We start from the raw sequence: 16,840 nt of genomic DNA, 5'->3' as shown, positions 1-16,840 counted from the left end.
TTCAAGAACTTATAGGGACTGCCTATTACCTCTACATAAAACTTACATTCCTCAGTCGATCTCTCAACGCTTGCCCCTTGACTCTATTTAATGTACTAATACCGCCTAATGTCATAGCTGTTTAAAGCAGACAGACCACCTTTAAATGTTGACTCTTAATTGGAATAATGTTTTATGATACTCTGTAAAGCTTTTTCATGCTTCAGCTCTACATGATTCATTTAACAAATTATAACCCACTCAGAGAACTTAAAAAAATTTAATGTGCCATGTAGGGGGAGACACATTTCCCAGTTCATGGATTCATAACCATTAAGTAAATTTCCATGGAAGCATGACCTTATTTAACCTTTCTGTGGCATTGTGTCTTCCTAGGGAGGAAATCAGACAGCTACAGTGATCGCACTGTGTTCAATGAAGGATTTCAACTTAGCGCAAGAGACCTGCCAGTTGGCAATCAGGGATGTTGGAGGCCTTGAAGTTTTAATAAATTTGCTTGATACAGATGAAGTCAAATGTAAAGTGAGTGGCTTACCTGACATGGGTGACGAACCTTCTAAACAACTTCTCGTGCTTCTCTTTTTACCAATAGGTGCCTGCTACTTCTGCCTACTTCTTGTCTTTGTCTGCTATTATCACTGATAACTTGCTCCTTGTACTGTTAGCTGCTCTTTGCATCTCTGCCTTTCTTCTTTATCTTCTGGTTCCTTTCCATTAGTATGTGCTTCTTAAATGATGAATGTTTGCTTACATAATTGAGGGACAATAAGGAACATGCGTGTAACACCCGGGAATAGAAAGTATTTCTTTAAAAAACTTCACTGGGGAAGGATTTTAAGTAGACTTGGAATTTTTTAAAAACTTGTGCTGGTTAAACACTTATTTTCACCTCTAACTACTTTTTCTCATTTAGATTGGTTCATTAAAAATCCTGAAGGAAATCAGTCATAATCCTCAAATCAGACGTAATATTGTTGACCTTGGGGGCTTACCAGTTATGGTTAATACACTTGATTCTCCACATAAGAGTCTGAAGTGTTTGGCAGCTGAGACAATCGCAAATGTTGCCAAGTTTAGAAGAGCCCGACAGGCAGTGAGACGCTACGGGGGCATCACCAAACTGGTGAGTACTGCGGACATCATCATCAGCTCACCCTCTGCCACTAAGATGTCAACTCTCTGCTGTCCTTCCTAAAGGAGATGTTGCCTTTGCTGAGTCTTTTTTCTTTAATTTTTAAAATGTTTTTTTTTATTTTGAGAGAGAGAGAGGGAGAGAGAGAATCTCAGGCAGGCTCTACACTGTCAGTGCACAGCCTGACACAGGGTTTGATCTCATGAACTGTGAGATCAAGACCTGAGCTGAAATTGAGTTAGATGCTTAACTGCCTGAGCCATCCAGGTACCCAACCTTTGCTCAGTCTTGAAAAGCGAGTAGGTATTTGTCATGCAGACACACCAGGGAAAGGCAGTTCAGGAAGATGAAGCTGTGTTGATAAAAGCCCAGAACTGGAAAACAACAGAGTATTTGGAAACCGCAAGTGGCTAATGTGGCTAGACCTAAGATGAGATGGGCTGGGTAGTAGGAGGTGAAAGTGAGGGACCATGGTGGTCACACAGGGCCTTATCCAAGAGCTGAAGAGTTTAGATTATTTATAGATACTAAGGGAATAACTGTTGGGGACACATGTTTTCAAGCTGTCTGCTCTCTGTTCATCCCATTGTTTTAGAATGAAAAGCCATCTGGGGCGCCTGGGTGGCTCAGTCGGTTAAGCGTCTGACTTCGGCCCGGGTCACGATCTCACAGTTTGTGAGTTTGAGCCCCGCATCGGGCTCTGTGCTGACAGCTCAGAGCCTAGAGCCTGTTTCAGATTCTGTGTCTCCCTCTCTCTGACCCTCCCCCGTTCATGCTCTGTCTCTCTCTGTCTCAAAAATAAATAAACGTTAAAAAAAATTTTAGAATGAAAAGTCATCTAAATGTCCTTCCTTGGGCTGTAACTAGTTAGGCCATGAGTGTCCACTTGACTCAAGCTAGTCCCACAGATGTCTCTCCCAGGAATTTGGAATTAGGAATCAGAGACTCTACTTAGTCTGGACTACTCTTTACTAAACTCAAGATGGTGGTCATGATTATGTGGACATATCCATGGAACCTGGCCTGCAGAGAGAAGAATGAACTAGACACACACAGGGTAGAGATAACCCTGGGTGCCCTGGCTTCACTTCCTCTGGAGCACCCTTACTTATATAAGATAAGTAGCTTATATAAGATAAGCAGTAGCTTATCTATATAAATTGCCTTTCCCTTAAAGTCTTCAGTGACTTTCGTTATTGCAAAAGGAAGGAAGGAAGGAAGGAAGGAAGGAAGGAAGGAAGGAAGGAAGGAAGGAAGGAAGGAAGGAAGGAATAAAAAGAAGAAAAGAAAGGAAAGAAATGATCCTGGCAGCTGTGCCATGTGGATTGGTTGGTTTTGGTAGCTCAGGTGGGGAGCCATGTTCTCCAAAGAGGTCTCATGGTTTTAAGAATATACAAGCCATTCAGTCCTCACAGAAAGTTCTAATGGCTTTAGGGACTCTAGTTTTCTGAGATACCAGGACTGAGGATATAGTTTACAAATCTTCCTAATGCATATATTATAGCTATGTTAAGAAAATACAATCTTGGTGAGATTAAATTTCTTATAGAAAGGAAATGTAAACACTCCCAAATTTGGAGGAAGGTGTTTTGAAGGGTTTTGTTTCTTTGTTTTTCATGTGTAGTATGAAAGTTAATTTGTAAAAGTATTCTTATTGTTTTTTAAGTTTATTTTATTTTGAGAGAGAGCACACACACGTGAGAGGGGGAGGGGCAAAGAGAATCTCAAGCAGCTCTGAACTGTCAGCACGGAGCCCAATGTGGGGCTCGAACTCATGAACTGTGAGATCGTGACATGAGCTGAAATCAAGGGTCTGAAACTTAACTGACTGAACTACCCAAGTGCCCAGTAAAGGATTCTTATTTTTGATGGAGATTATCTTGGTAGCAACCCTGTAGCTATTGAGGGATATGTTGTTTTATTTTAAAGATTCCCATGTACATCATATTCATCTATTCTTGTAGGTCGCTCTACTCGACTGTGGAAAGAGTTCAGCAGAACCGGCTCAATCGAGTCTGTATGATGCCAGAGACGTGGAAGTGGCTCGCTGTGGGGCTCTGGCATTGTGGAGCTGCAGTAAGAGTTACACAAATAAAGAAGCCATTCGTAAAGCTGGGGGCATTCCTTTGTTGGCTCGCTTACTGAAGACGTCTCATGAAAACATGCTAATTCCAGTGGTAGGGACATTGCAAGAATGTGCATCAGAGGTACTCAAGCCAGCTCTGCTTCCCTTGCTTTCATTTACCTTGACTTTCTTTAGTTGAAAAATAATTTTCAAGGTTATCATGACTGCTAAGGATTTTTTTTGAGAAGTCAGCAGTCTATTAAAGAAGATGAAACTAACAGAACATTAATTAAGTTGGTACCCACGTGATGTATTTTTGAAAATGTTGACTAAATTCTCTTCTTATATAGTTGTGTGAACCTTGGACTTTAGTGTTTATTAAGAAAGTTTGTTTGGCATAATTATTAGTAAGTGTAGACAGGTACTTAATATTCGTGTCTTACACACATAAATATTTAAATCTGTGTTCCTAGGAAAACTACCGAGCTGCGATCAAAGCAGAAAGGATCATTGAAAATCTGGTGAAGAACCTAAATAGTGAGAACGAACAATTGCAGGAACACTGTGCCATGGCCATCTACCAGGTGTGGGGGACTCTGTGGGCAGCTGTGGTCTTCTTCTCCATGTAGTTAAGGTGGTGTTTCTAAACATGGGTTCTCATTCTCTGGTGGAATGGAATCAGCATTTTTAACAAGAACCCTTTAGGGATTTTCCTGTACACATAGGTCTGAGAACCACTGTCCTGTGCTAATGACAGATGCCTGTATACGTGAGAGAGAAACCTGCACCAACATGTCTTGATTATTTACATTTCTAGAAGGCACTTATATGTCTTTCTCTCCTAAAACAAATTACTTAGTGTAAAATAGGAAAATATATACATGGTGCCTTTACATTGCTTTACAGGCACCCTATTCAAACATAGTGGTCTTGAGAAATTTATCTTCTACCAAGACAAAATGGATGGATGAATGAGTGTGATGTTGCGTGTGTGTGTGTGTGTGTGTGTGTGTGTGTGTGTGTGTGTATTCCTGTTTTATCTTTTTATTTACTTTAATCTTTGTTAACTTTTTGTGAGCTATACACTTTATAGTATAGCAGAAAACAGATTAGAAAGAAAGATGGCTTCGAAAAATTAGTAGATGGCTGGTTGCTGGCCATGCCAGCTTCTACCTATCAGAGACATCAGAGTCCATTTCCTAGAGGAATGCATTTAAAACATGCATATTGGGGCACCTGGGTGGCTCAGTCGGTTAAGTGTCCAACTTCGGCTCAGGTCACAATCTCACAGTTTGTGGGTTTGAGCCCCACATTGGGCTCTGCACTCATAGCTCAGACCCAGAAGCCTGTTTTGGATTCTACGTCTCCCTGTCTCTCTGTGCCTTTCCGCACTTGTACTTTCTCTCTCAAAAATAAACCTGTAAAGATAGGTAGGTAGGTAGGTAGGTAGGTAGGTAGGTAGGTAGGTAGGTAGATAATAAAATGTGCAGTGAGAGTATGCCAAAAAGTCAGAGTCAGAGAAAGGGGTTCATGTCAGTAGAGGATGGTATTAGTTTGCTAGAACAAAACAAAATACCAAAACAAAATACCATATGGTGGCCTGTTAAATAACAAATATTTATTACCTTATAGTTCTGGAGGCTAGAAGTTTGAGATCAAGGTGTACGCAGCATTAGTGCTTTCTGAGGACTCTCTCCTTGGCTTGTAGGTGGCTGTCTTCATGTTCACATACCATTCCTCCTGTGTCTCCACATGTTCCTTCCTCTGTGTCCTTATATTTTATGACATCAGTCATATTGGATTAGAGCCCACCTCAATGGCCTTATTTATCCTTCATTACCTCTTTAAAGACCTTAACTTACATCCTGAGGTACCAGGGTTAGGACTTTGACATATGTGAGTTTTGAGGGAACACAGCTCAGTTCAAAACAAGGATATATAGCCTTGACTTGCATATGTAAGCCTTATCTGAGTAACTATGAATGATTGGTTAGAAATAGTGATTATTTTTTCTAAAGTTGGAACTGAACCAGAAGCAAAAGTCATAAATAGAAGAAAAGCATGACAGGTGCCTTGTGGTGCATTACAATGAGGATTTCTTCTAGTGGCCCTCGTGGATGATCCATGACATGCATCTGTATCATATGGCCTCAGAGACCAACTGTATACTTAGGATGATAGCATATCTATACTAAATTTATCATCTTTTTGCTCTTTAACCTGGGAAGGGCGATCAGCTGGGAACATCTATGTAGTACGTATTTATTTCAAAGGATGACACAAACGTGTGGATAAACATATGTGAATATAATGTCAGTTGCTATTGCTATAACTTACTGCTCTGGGCATAGAAACTCTATTGAGGAAATGCTCATCTCCTAGATTTTGGGGGTCATTGAAGCTCTGACTAAATCTGTATCACTTGTGTTTTCTCTGCTACATTTTCCCAAGACTGTGTGTTGCATCACTGCAGAAATCCTCTGTCCACGCATGTAGTGTTCTAGGTTTCTAACCAACCAATCTCTGTTTCTGTCTTGGTGGAAGCCCAGGTTACCTCAGAATTGGCTTGGCAGAATTTCTAAGTATGTAGAAACTGCTAGACGCGGCCAAAATTATGTAAGGGAAAAGAGACAGTGTCAGATAGCTGCCAGTACAGAGAAGAATTAGATTTTACTTGGAGGCCCCTTCAGAAAATGATACTCTTTGAAAAGAAGTTTCAGCGCCACTAAAATGGCAGCCTCTTTAGCAATTACAGAAAGCTTGATATGCTTTGATCGCTGAGAGCCTCTGATTTGATTTTTGTGTGTAGTGTGCTGAGGATAAGGAAACCCGTGATCTCGTTAGACTGCATGGAGGTCTTAAACGCCTGGCCAGTCTGCTCGATAACACGGACAATAAAGAACGGTTGGCTGCTGTCACTGGGGCAATATGGAAATGTTCCATCAGCAAAGAGAATGTGACCAAGTAAGAGAAGACATTCAATATTCTGTAATAAAAATATGGCCATCGAGGAATAGCTGTATTCTTAACTTTCAACTAAAACATCTTTCATTAAGATATAAATGTTTCTAAATACAAGTATAGATGCATAAAAAATATGCCTGTTGAAACACATTCCCGTAATGTTATTTTAATAAACAGTCAATTATGATGCTACTCGTAGTATAGTTTCCATACTTGTGTGTTCTAGACTAATTTGGCAGTATTAAGGATTTTTAGAAATGAAAGACTTCTACTTCTTATCCCACCACCTGGCTATGGTTTTCTGTGCCTCACTTAGTAAGGCTAAGGGATGTGCTGACACAATCTTATCTGTGTGAATGGGCTCTTTTGCTTGTGGGCAGCCATTTAAATGACAAGTACCTCTGATCTCCTGCAGAGACCTGTCAAGGTGAGGGGATGAATTCCCACTGAATCTTTAGAGATGGAAGTGGTTCCATTCTTTTTGCTTTTCTAAAGTTAAACAAGATGAGTCAGCTAAATGCCAGCTCAAGGGCTGTGTAGCCACTGTCAGATAATTTCATTGAATTTTAAAGTATTTGTAAACTTTATAACTGATTTAATCTTCAGATTTGTCTCTTCATATATTTTTAGGGTTCTCAGACTGTGTGGTGGATATTCTGAGGCAACCTTCCTTGTCTCATTGTGATGATTTTAACAAGAAATTCACATGTCATATTTAACACAAAATAGGTTTATTTTGCTTTGTTCATGTAAAATAGTCTCTGTGACCTGGGGAAGACACCCGTAGCATAGTAGAATTGCTGACACTCTGATTTGGAAGAAGTTGGTAGTTGTCTTAGAGACCATACAGTATAGTGATTAATGGCGCGGATGGCTGGAAGTGGAAACCAGCTTCACTATTTACCAGGCTTCCAATTAGCTTTCTGAAAATGGGGATTATGGTAGTATCTGCATCATAGAGTTTTTGTATAGACCGTATGAGCATGTAGTTGGCATTTAGTAATTTTGGGCTCTTAATGTTATTAGCTAATTATACCAAAAGTAATACTGTTTCTCCTCCCCTCCCCCCCCCCCTTCTTCTCTTGATGAATTTAGGTTTCGGGAATACAAAGCCATTGAAACTTTGGTGGGACTTTTAACTGACCAGCCCGAAGAGGTACTTGTGAATGTGGTTGGTGCATTGGGAGAATGTTGTCAGGACTATGAAAATCGCGTCCTTGTCCGGAAATGTGGTGGCATTCCACCACTCGTGAACCTCCTCGTTGGAGTAAACCAAGCTCTTCTTGTCAATGTCACAAAAGCAGTTGGTGCTTGTGCAGTAGAACCTGAAAGTATGATGTAAGTGGCCTGGCAACGGAAAGATTTTATTTGAGAGTGATGGGGGAATGCTTGGGTAGTCAGAAACAGTGTCCTCCCTTAGAATTGGGGTGCACAAATGATGCAAAAGTAAAACGGATTTATATATAAATAGCCACGAGGTTACCAGTAATGAGTTACTGAGCCAAATTGTTCCCTAGGAGGAGCTGGAGGGCTAAGGCTAGGCATATTGGGAGGACTTAAAATTCCCAGTAATTAATTTCCCATGCAGAAACCTTCGTACAATCAACAGAGTTTTTCTCTGCTTCCTAGGGAAGAATTCTCTCTCTCTCTCTCTCTCTCTCTCTCTCTCTCTCTCTCTCTCTCTCTCTCTTTCTGAGAGCCTAGGTAGTTCTAGTATAGTATCCTTCTTGTTTCTCAGTTCGGTTCAGCAAACTTATTTTGAGCACCTAACAAGTGCTGTGATTTGATGAGGGGAGAAGACAAAGGGTTTTCACCTGTGATCTTAGTCCTGAAACAAATTCTTGTCTAATTAGGAAGAAAAGATTTAAATGTAGTACAACTTAAGAACAATAGCAAGGGTTGCCTGGGTGGCTCAGTCAGTTAAGCATCTGATTTGATTTTGGCCCTGGTCATGATCTCACGATTGTGAGATCGAGCCCCACATTGGACTCTGCACTGTCACAGTACAGAGTCTGCTTGGGATTCTCTCTCTGTCTCTCTCTCTCTCTCTGCCCCTCCTATGCACTCTCTCTTTCTCAAAATACATTTAAAAAATTGGGTTGTTTGTCTAAAAAATAAAAAGAACAATGGCAAGATTATATAGAGATTATATATACAAATATATACTTAAACATAGAAATAATAACTTGTATATAAATTAAACATATATATTTATATGAGACATAAATATATTTAAGTGTGTGTGTGTGTGTGTGTGTATAAAGTCCAGAATGGGAAGAATCCATATAGGCCAAAGCTATTGTATAAGGGTTCTCTAGAGAACCAGAAGCAACAGGATGAGAAAGGTAGAGGGAGGAGACATATGGAGATATATTTAAGGAATTGGCTCATGTGAATGTGGTGTCTTGGCAAGTCCACATTCTGATGGGGGAGCCTGGAAAGCTGGAGACTCAGGAAAGAGCTGCAGTTTGAGGTCAAGGCAGTCTGCTGGCAGAATTCCACAGAGGAAGTCAGCCTTTTTCTATTAAGGCCTTCAACTGATTGGATGAAGCCCACTAACATTATGGAGAATAATCTGCTGTACTCAAAGTCTACCAATTTAAATATCATCCTCATCCAAAAAACACGTTCACAGAAATATGCAAAATAACATTTGACTAAATATCTGGGTATCCCTTAATCCAGTCGACTTATAAACATTAGCTATAACATGTCCCCTCTTTGTCAACTTGGTACCCATTCATGCATCTCCTTAAACCATGCTTAAGTCTGTAGAAAGATAATAACAAGGCCATATTCCTGCCTAATACTATACAGCTATCCAGTGTACCACTGAAAATACACTAACCCTTTTCCCAGAAGAGGAAGCAGAGTTCTTGGATGATATTTACTCTTCTTCTTGATATCCTGTTACTTAAATACTCTGATATAAAGCTAACCATTCTTAAAAGCCATGATATAAAGTCATTATGTCTCATGTTACATGACAAGAGGATAAGAGAGGGAAGAAAACAAAGATACACACATATTTATAACAAAATAAAGAATATTCATGACAATTATAATATTCATTCTGTAACTGGTCATGTGGTCATAGCTGGTATTTATAACTACCTTCTTTCATTCCTCATTCCATATTCCCTTTGCCCTCAGCAAGCACTTTAGCTGGATGTGGTTCTTTACCTGGTGGGGTAACCCAAACCTTCATTCCTGAGGGTCTGGGCCATTAGTAGTCCTGCCTGGATTGGGCTGTTGTAGTTTTCCATCGACCTTAATCACAGGGCATGGTAATACTTAAGACCTGCCCTAAGGGATCTCCTGTTTTCCAGATATAGTCTTCTTTACTTCCATTGTGGAATAGCAGTTCAATTTACCCTTGGTAATTGGGATCACCCCAGCCAACACAGTAACTCCCTTCGTTGCTTGTTGATTTAGAGGCATGGGGAGGCCAAAGTGGTCGGGTGGCAATTTTAACTTTGAATTCAGTGCCCATGAATCCTGGCTATGGAAACAATAACACCTCATTATTTGCAGCTTGATAGCTCTTTTGGCCTATCCTATAGACTCCCAGAGGTCTGAAAACCTTCCTTCATTTCATCCTATCTCTGTCCCCTTCAGTCGAAGTTGGCAGTTTCTTGAGATGGTTGATTGGATCCATGAGTCACACCTGTAATCTTGTTATACTATGATTCTCCTATATATCTCCTATATAATTTGATTTTGATTCACTCATTCATTCAACTCTTCAATATGTGTGACCAGGCACTCAGGGCTACTGTGTATGGATATACCCTGCACAACCCTAGGGAACACCATTCACATAGACATATACAGAGTACCACATATTGTGGGGCCATACATCAACTCTGCTGAAGTGTAGTTTGCTATTTCACCATTTGATTATTAGAGGAAGCTCATAACGTACGCCAGTAGTCTCTGGTAGTACCTTCCTTCTGCTCACTTTCCTGGCATTTGTGATTCATTTGTGTTCAGTCAGGTCCTCTTCCTTCACAGGGAGCCTGGAACTCGATAGCCTTGGAGCCCTGTTAATGTGATTCTGGTCTAACCACATGTCTGGTATACAAGCACTAAAGCCACTATAACTCTTTTTGGATTTGGTTATTGGAGCCTTAGGCTCAGGTGTTTCAGACACCAAGGAACACTAGTTGTTACCCATGATATCTTCGAGAGAAGAACATCAGCCAGACTTAGAAGACACTTTTCTGATGTATTTATCTTTCTGAAAAGCACAAGGTGTAGCACCTGATAAATGTTTGTCAGAAATGGTTTTGTGTATTTCTTTTGACCTATGGCTCTTGTTTACTTTTTGTCTGCTCATATCTGCCAACTACACCCACTGCCTCTGAATGTTTTTTGAATGTGTCCTCCTGCTCTCTGCCCTCAGTTGAGGTTCTGTCTTCTTTTACCTGGACCATTGAAGCAGGTCCTGTTTGGTCTCATCTCACATCTGTCCCCTTCCATACCTTTCTGCATGGCACTGAAATTTGGTTTCCTAAACTGTAGATCTGATAGGGTTGTTTCCTTGGCCTAAGGAACCGTCAGGGACTTCTCAGCCTTTAAAAACCAAACCTAAATTCCTTCACCTGGCATTTAAAGCATTTGCTTCCTGGCCCCTTCTGCCTCCCTAGCTTCATCTTTTCCCTGCAGATGTTAGTTAATTAGAGTTATATTGTTATTTGTTTATTCCTTATTCATTACACAAATATTAATCAAATATCTTTTGTGGTAGGCACTGAAAGGATAGCATACCCAAAGCAAAGTTCCTGCTCTCTTGGAACTTACATTCTGTTGTGTATGTGGCACACAGACTCTAAACTCTTAAACAATTTCAGATGGTGCTAAATGCTATAAAGAAATTAGCACTATAGGGGCACCTGGGTGGCTCAGTCAGTTAAGCATCAAACTCTTGGTTTCGGCTCAGGTCACGATCTCGTGGTTTCATGGGATCGAGCCCTGCATTAGGCTCTTTGCTGGTAGTGCAGAGACTGCATGTTTTTCTCTGTCTCCCTCCTGTCCCTCCCCCATTGGCGCTGTCTCTCTCAAAATAAATAAACTTAAAAAAAGAAAACTGCACAATTGAAAGAGAGTGAGTGAAGGTGGTTACATTAGCAGCAGTGGAAAGAGGAAAGAGAAAGTGGAAGACAGGACAGTAGTCTCTGAGAGGATAATATTTGAACAAAGATCTGAGAGATAAGAGGACAGCCTGAGGGAAGAACACCAGACAAGGAGCAGCAAACACAAAAGCCATGGGATGGGGTTGAGCTCAGCTTGAGAAGCTACCTTGAGGTTGTTGGGTTTTTTTTTTCTATATATACTTTTCATATATATTTTATCACTGTGTGTCTTGTTAGTAGTATGTGTTTTCCTATATCACTGTGTGACTGTGTCATGAATCATCTTTTTATCTCTTGATGATTACTAATTGATTTTTAATTGAGTTCTTTACTTTAATTTCAGTATAGTTAACATGCAGTGTTATATTAGTTTCAGGAGTACAATATAGTGATCCAACACTTCTATACATTACTCAGTGCCCATCACAACAAGTTCACTCCTTAATCTCCATCACCTATTTCACTCACACCCCCACCCACCTCCCCTTTGGTAACCATCAGTTTGTTCTCTATACTTAAGAGTCTGTAGGGGTGCCTGGGTGGCTCAGTTGGTTAGGCAACCGACTTCAGCTCAGGTCATGATCTCACAGTTCGTGAGCTCGAGCCCCGCGTCAGGCTCTGTGCTGACAGCTCAGGGCCTGGAGCCTACTTCAGATTCTGTGTCTCCCCTCTCTCTACCCCTCCCCTGCTCATGCTCTGTGTCTGTCTCTTAATAATAAATAAACATTAAAAAATTTAAAAAAAAGTCTGCTTCTTGGTTTGTCTGTTTCTTTTTTTCCTTTGTTCATTTGTTTTGTTTCTTAAATTCCATATATGAGTGAGATCATATGGTATTTTTCTCTGACTTATTTCACTTAGCATTATACTCTCATGTTGTTGCTAATATCAAGATATTATTCTTTTTATGGCTGAATAATATTCCATTGTGTATATATACTACTCCTTTATCCATTCATCAGTCGATGGACACTTGGGCTGCTTCCATAATTTGGCTATTGTAAATAATGCTACAGTAAACATAGCTATGCATATATCACTTTGAATTAGTGTTTTTGTATTTTTTGTGTAAATACCCAGTAGTGTAATTCCTGGGTCATAAGGTAGTTCTATTTTTGACTTTTTGAGGAAACTCCATCCTCTTTTCCACAGTGCTGCACCAGTTTGCATTCCTATTAACAATGCGATAGGGTTCCTTTTTCTCCACATCCTTGCCAACACCTATTGTTTCTTCTGTTTTTGATTTTAGCCATTCTGACAGGTGTGAGGTGATATCTCATTGTGGTTTTGATTTGCATTTCCCTGATGATGAGTGATGTTGAGTATCTTTTCATGTGTCTGTTGGCCATCTGTTTGGATTCTTTGGACCAATGTCTGTTCATGTCGTCTGCCTATTTTTAAATTGGGTTATTGGTGGGGGGGACTATTGAGTTCTATAAGTTCTTTATATATTTTTACTAATTACCCTTTATTGGATATATCATTTGCAAATATCTTCTCCCACCCAGTAGGTTGTCTTTTAGTCTTGTTGATTGTTTCCTTCTCTGTGCAGAAGATTTTTATTTTGATGAAGTCTCAATAGTTTATTTTTGCTTTTATATCCCTTGCCTCAGGATACCTATTTAGAAAGATGTTGCTATGGCCAATGTCAGAAATCACTGCCTGTGCTCTCTTTTTATGGTTTCGCGTCTCATACTTAGGTCTTTAATCCATTTTGAGTTTATTTTTGTGTATGGTGTAAGCAAGTGGTCCAGTTTAATTCTTTTGCACATTGCTGTCCAGTTAACCCAACACTATTTGTTGAAGAGGCTGTCTTTTTCCCATTGCATATTCTTTCCTCCTTTGTCAGTGGTTAATTGAACATATAACTGTGGGTTTGTTAGGGGTTTTCTATTCTGTTCCAATAATACATACAAATATATTGAATTTCATCTGTATAGACTAGAATTCATTCTTGCAAAGCCCCTTCTTCTATCCCAGATTTAATGACTTCCACATAAGTCATCATCAGGTTATTTAGTTGACACCTAAAAATTACTTCTAAATATCATCATTATTTTCACAGTGCGCCTCCAAACCCATTTTAATATAACTCTGTTAGATAAATTGTTATATTTACTGATTTTTCAGTTGAACCCATTCAGGAAAAAGCCAGAGAAAACACTTTCCTTGTTCTGAATTTTAATGTAGGTTTTGAAACAACAAAATGTAATGAGAGAAGAACAACAACTCAGTGACAAACAACAGGCCTTAAAGACCTTTTGACTGAGTTGGGGAGACAGACAAGCAATTTTAAAATGTCAGAGTAGATGATGAAATGGCAGTAAGTAAAAATTTATTTGTAAATACACAGACTAATTTGAATAATTTTATGAAAGGCTTAACTTCTGATTAATAATCTGAAAACCACAAAAAAAGAACAAAAGTAGGAAAGAAAGCATATTCTCCCAAACAAGGATATGTCCACAATTCCAAATCTTAAATGTGAAACACACCTGTAAAATGTAGGTAAATTATTAACCCGTGTGTAATATGCTGACAGCTAACACATGCTGCTTCATATCTTTAGATTTCCCCTCAAATAAGTGTCATGGTCATGAAATGCATGGCCAGTCTTTTTTTTTTTTCCCCCATAGCAGAGATTAGGGGAATGAATCGGCCTTGGAAGAAGTGAGGAATTTCCCATCAGAGACCTAGTTTTGCATTGTAAAACAGCAGAAGTGGAGCCTAAGGAAAAGTCATATGGACATGTCGTTTTATATTGTCTATGATAGTCTTCTAGCCTAAGGAGATTGCTAGAGACCCTTTGGGTAAAAAGGATACTAGAGATGATGATTTCGGGATTGCAACACAATGAAGCTATAAATTTTTAGAGATTTGGAGTAAGCTAGATTGACTGAACGCTCAGAACTGAATGGAAGAGTTGTGTTCACAAGGCAAAGAGAATTGAAGATTTTTGTAGGATTGTGTTTGAGGTAATTCTATCATTAAAGGAAACAGACAGATTCTGACAAATAATTTCCCCACAATCACGAGGCTATTATATACCCCCTGTTAGTAAAAGAGCCAAAAGAAATCACATAAAATTTTACTAAAAGACTGTATCAGACAACTTAAATAATTGTGACAAGCAAGTAGTCAGAGCTCAGAAGAGAAATAGAAAAATTATTGAACTTAAAGCCTGAATGAATGCAAAAGAAGTATAATAAACAACTGAAAACACAGGCATGTGATGTATAGGACATACAAAATGAAATGAAGAATATACTAAAATTACAGTAGGGAAATTGATAAATATGGAACCCAAGGAGATCCAACATAAACATAATGGGTATTCTGTAAGAAGAGGTTGGAACCAGTGGAATGTGATCGATCTTAATTAAAGATGCAACAGGGATGCCTGGGTGGCTCAGTTGGTTAAGCGTCTGACTCCGGCTCAGGTCACGATCTCATAGTTTGTAGGTTTGAGCCCCACATCAGCTCTGTGCTGACAGCTCAGAGCCTGGAGCCTGCTTTGGATTCTGTGTCTCCCTCTCTCTGCGCACCTCTCCTGCCCCCCACTTGTGCTCTGTTTCTCTCTCAAAAAATAAACATTAAAAAAAAAGATACAATAGAAGAAAAATTTTTGTGTGAATCTGTAGGTCAAACAACCCAAAAAAACCCTGGTAATATTGATACAGAGTGGCCAACAGTAATGAATTCTGATAAATCTACTTGCATTTCAAAAGTAAAGGAAGAAATATCTAGGCAAAAGAACAAACCATGAGGACAGAATGTCTTCACACTTCTCCATAGCTTTGGTTAAGGTCAAAAGACATTGATTGAAGGATCAAATCTCTCTCAGATTAACATTCTGAAGGAGAAAAAATATTGCCTAAGAATTTTGCATCCAGCCAAGTTGTTCTTCAAGTATGAAGGTAGAAACACATTCTCAATCACACAAGGAATTAGTGACTACAGTACTAGCTCTTCTTGAAAAAACTGTCAATTATAAAAAGTCAATCAAGAAATTACTCAAAGTATTTGAAAAAAAAAAAATATGGCTAAAAGGTATTAGTGGAAACCAAAGAAAATAATGGAGGAGTTATCATTAGGGGAATTATCTACATTTTATAAATACTGATGATAATGTAATAATACAACTGACAAAAAATAAAACCTAAGTGCAAGGGGGGTGAGTTAGTGTGCAAATTTGATCATCTCTCACATAAATGAATCAGTAGATACTATATACAACATTCTTTTACCTATTTGTTTATCATCTATCCATCCATTTATCTATCTCTCTTACATATCCATCCATCCTGTTATCCAACTTAAGTCATAAAGAAATGTTCAGAATCACTTATATTAGTTATCAATGATTGTTATTTCTGAATGGTAGGATTTGGGATCATTTATTTTCTTCTTTGTATTTTTCTGTACATGTATATGATGAATATGTATCATCTTTACAAAACCAAAGTTCTTGTTGAATGCCTTGCATAATCCTCTTTTATTCTGTATAGAATAATGACTGAGAGCGTAGATTCCGGAACCATTGCCTGGGATGCCAGTCTCACCATTTACCAGCTATGTTTCCTTTGACAAATTATTGACTACTTGGTGCCTTGGTTACCACATATATAAAATGGGAATATTAAGTGTACCTGTCTCATTGGGTTGTTGTGACTATTATGCAAACTAATATGTGAAAAGTGCTTGATACATAATAAGTGCTGGGTAAATGCCAGCTTGTATTGTTCATGTAGCAGTAGCTTCAATTAATAACAATTTTAAAATGATAATACATAAATAGAAAATTAAAGTCAGACTGTCTGGTGTTTGCACTCATCTATAGATGAGTTCCTTGTTTTTTGTGTTTCTCTTGCATCAAATTAATCGTGTTATTTAACTTGTTATAAAATTTTGAACAAGTGACCCCTACATGGTGACTAACTCACTTTAAACTCTCAGCTGCAACTAAGGAGCTTGGAGGGTGTGGCATTGACATGTAAAGAGGCAATTATAATTCAGGTCTTTGCATCATGTTAATAAGCTTGTTTTTTGTTTTAAAGTTGACTGAAGATTACTGAAGGGTTTTAAGTATAACTTGAGATAGAGGAACATGTTAAGGGATCATTGTAGGCCAGAGGTGAAGGTGGCTTAAACTAAGCCAGTGGAATATAATATAATAAAGAATAAAGAAATGAACAGATTAAAGAGAGATATAAAAGGAAAGAATGGATAAACCAGGTGAACGATTGAACATGAGTTCTAAAGAAGAAGGAGGAGTGATGGATGATATTTAGGTTTCTTTTCTTTTGTTTAATTGAATAAATTTGAGGTGCACATTGTGTAAGAGTATGATATATGTACAGCATGTTACTTTGATATATGCATATTTAGGTTTCCGACTTTGGCAACTAGATCAATAATGGTACCACTTACTGATATAGGGAATATAGGTGCAGGACTAAGTGAAGGAAGACTGAACTTCACTTGGGGAGATACAAGGTCAATTTGTTCATCATTTTAGTGCCTAACACAGTCCTAAGCTTAGGGTAG

General features: G+C 38.8%; 1 protein-coding gene across 4 annotated transcripts in view; it reads left to right on the top strand.

Moving 5' to 3' along the window:
- ODAD2 (outer dynein arm docking complex subunit 2) overlaps window positions 1–16,840 on the top strand; it is a 199,285-nt gene that overhangs the window by 52,401 nt on the left and 130,044 nt on the right. For all 4 annotated transcript variants that reach the window (XM_042991290.1, XM_042991291.1, XM_042991293.1 and 1 more), the window contains 6 exons: window positions 376–522; window positions 914–1,123; window positions 3,097–3,339; window positions 3,671–3,781; window positions 6,007–6,161; window positions 7,257–7,499. In XM_042991290.1, coding sequence (XP_042847224.1) covers window positions 376–522; window positions 914–1,123; window positions 3,097–3,339; window positions 3,671–3,781; window positions 6,007–6,161; window positions 7,257–7,499 — 1,109 coding nt within the window. The remainder of the gene's footprint in view (window positions 1–375; window positions 523–913; window positions 1,124–3,096; window positions 3,340–3,670; window positions 3,782–6,006; window positions 6,162–7,256; window positions 7,500–16,840) is intronic.

Source organism: Panthera tigris, chromosome B4 (genome assembly GCF_018350195.1).
Source record: "Panthera tigris isolate Pti1 chromosome B4, P.tigris_Pti1_mat1.1, whole genome shotgun sequence".
Taxonomy (NCBI): domain Eukaryota; kingdom Metazoa; phylum Chordata; class Mammalia; order Carnivora; family Felidae; genus Panthera; species Panthera tigris.
This window is presented reverse-complemented; position numbering and strand designations above follow the sequence as displayed.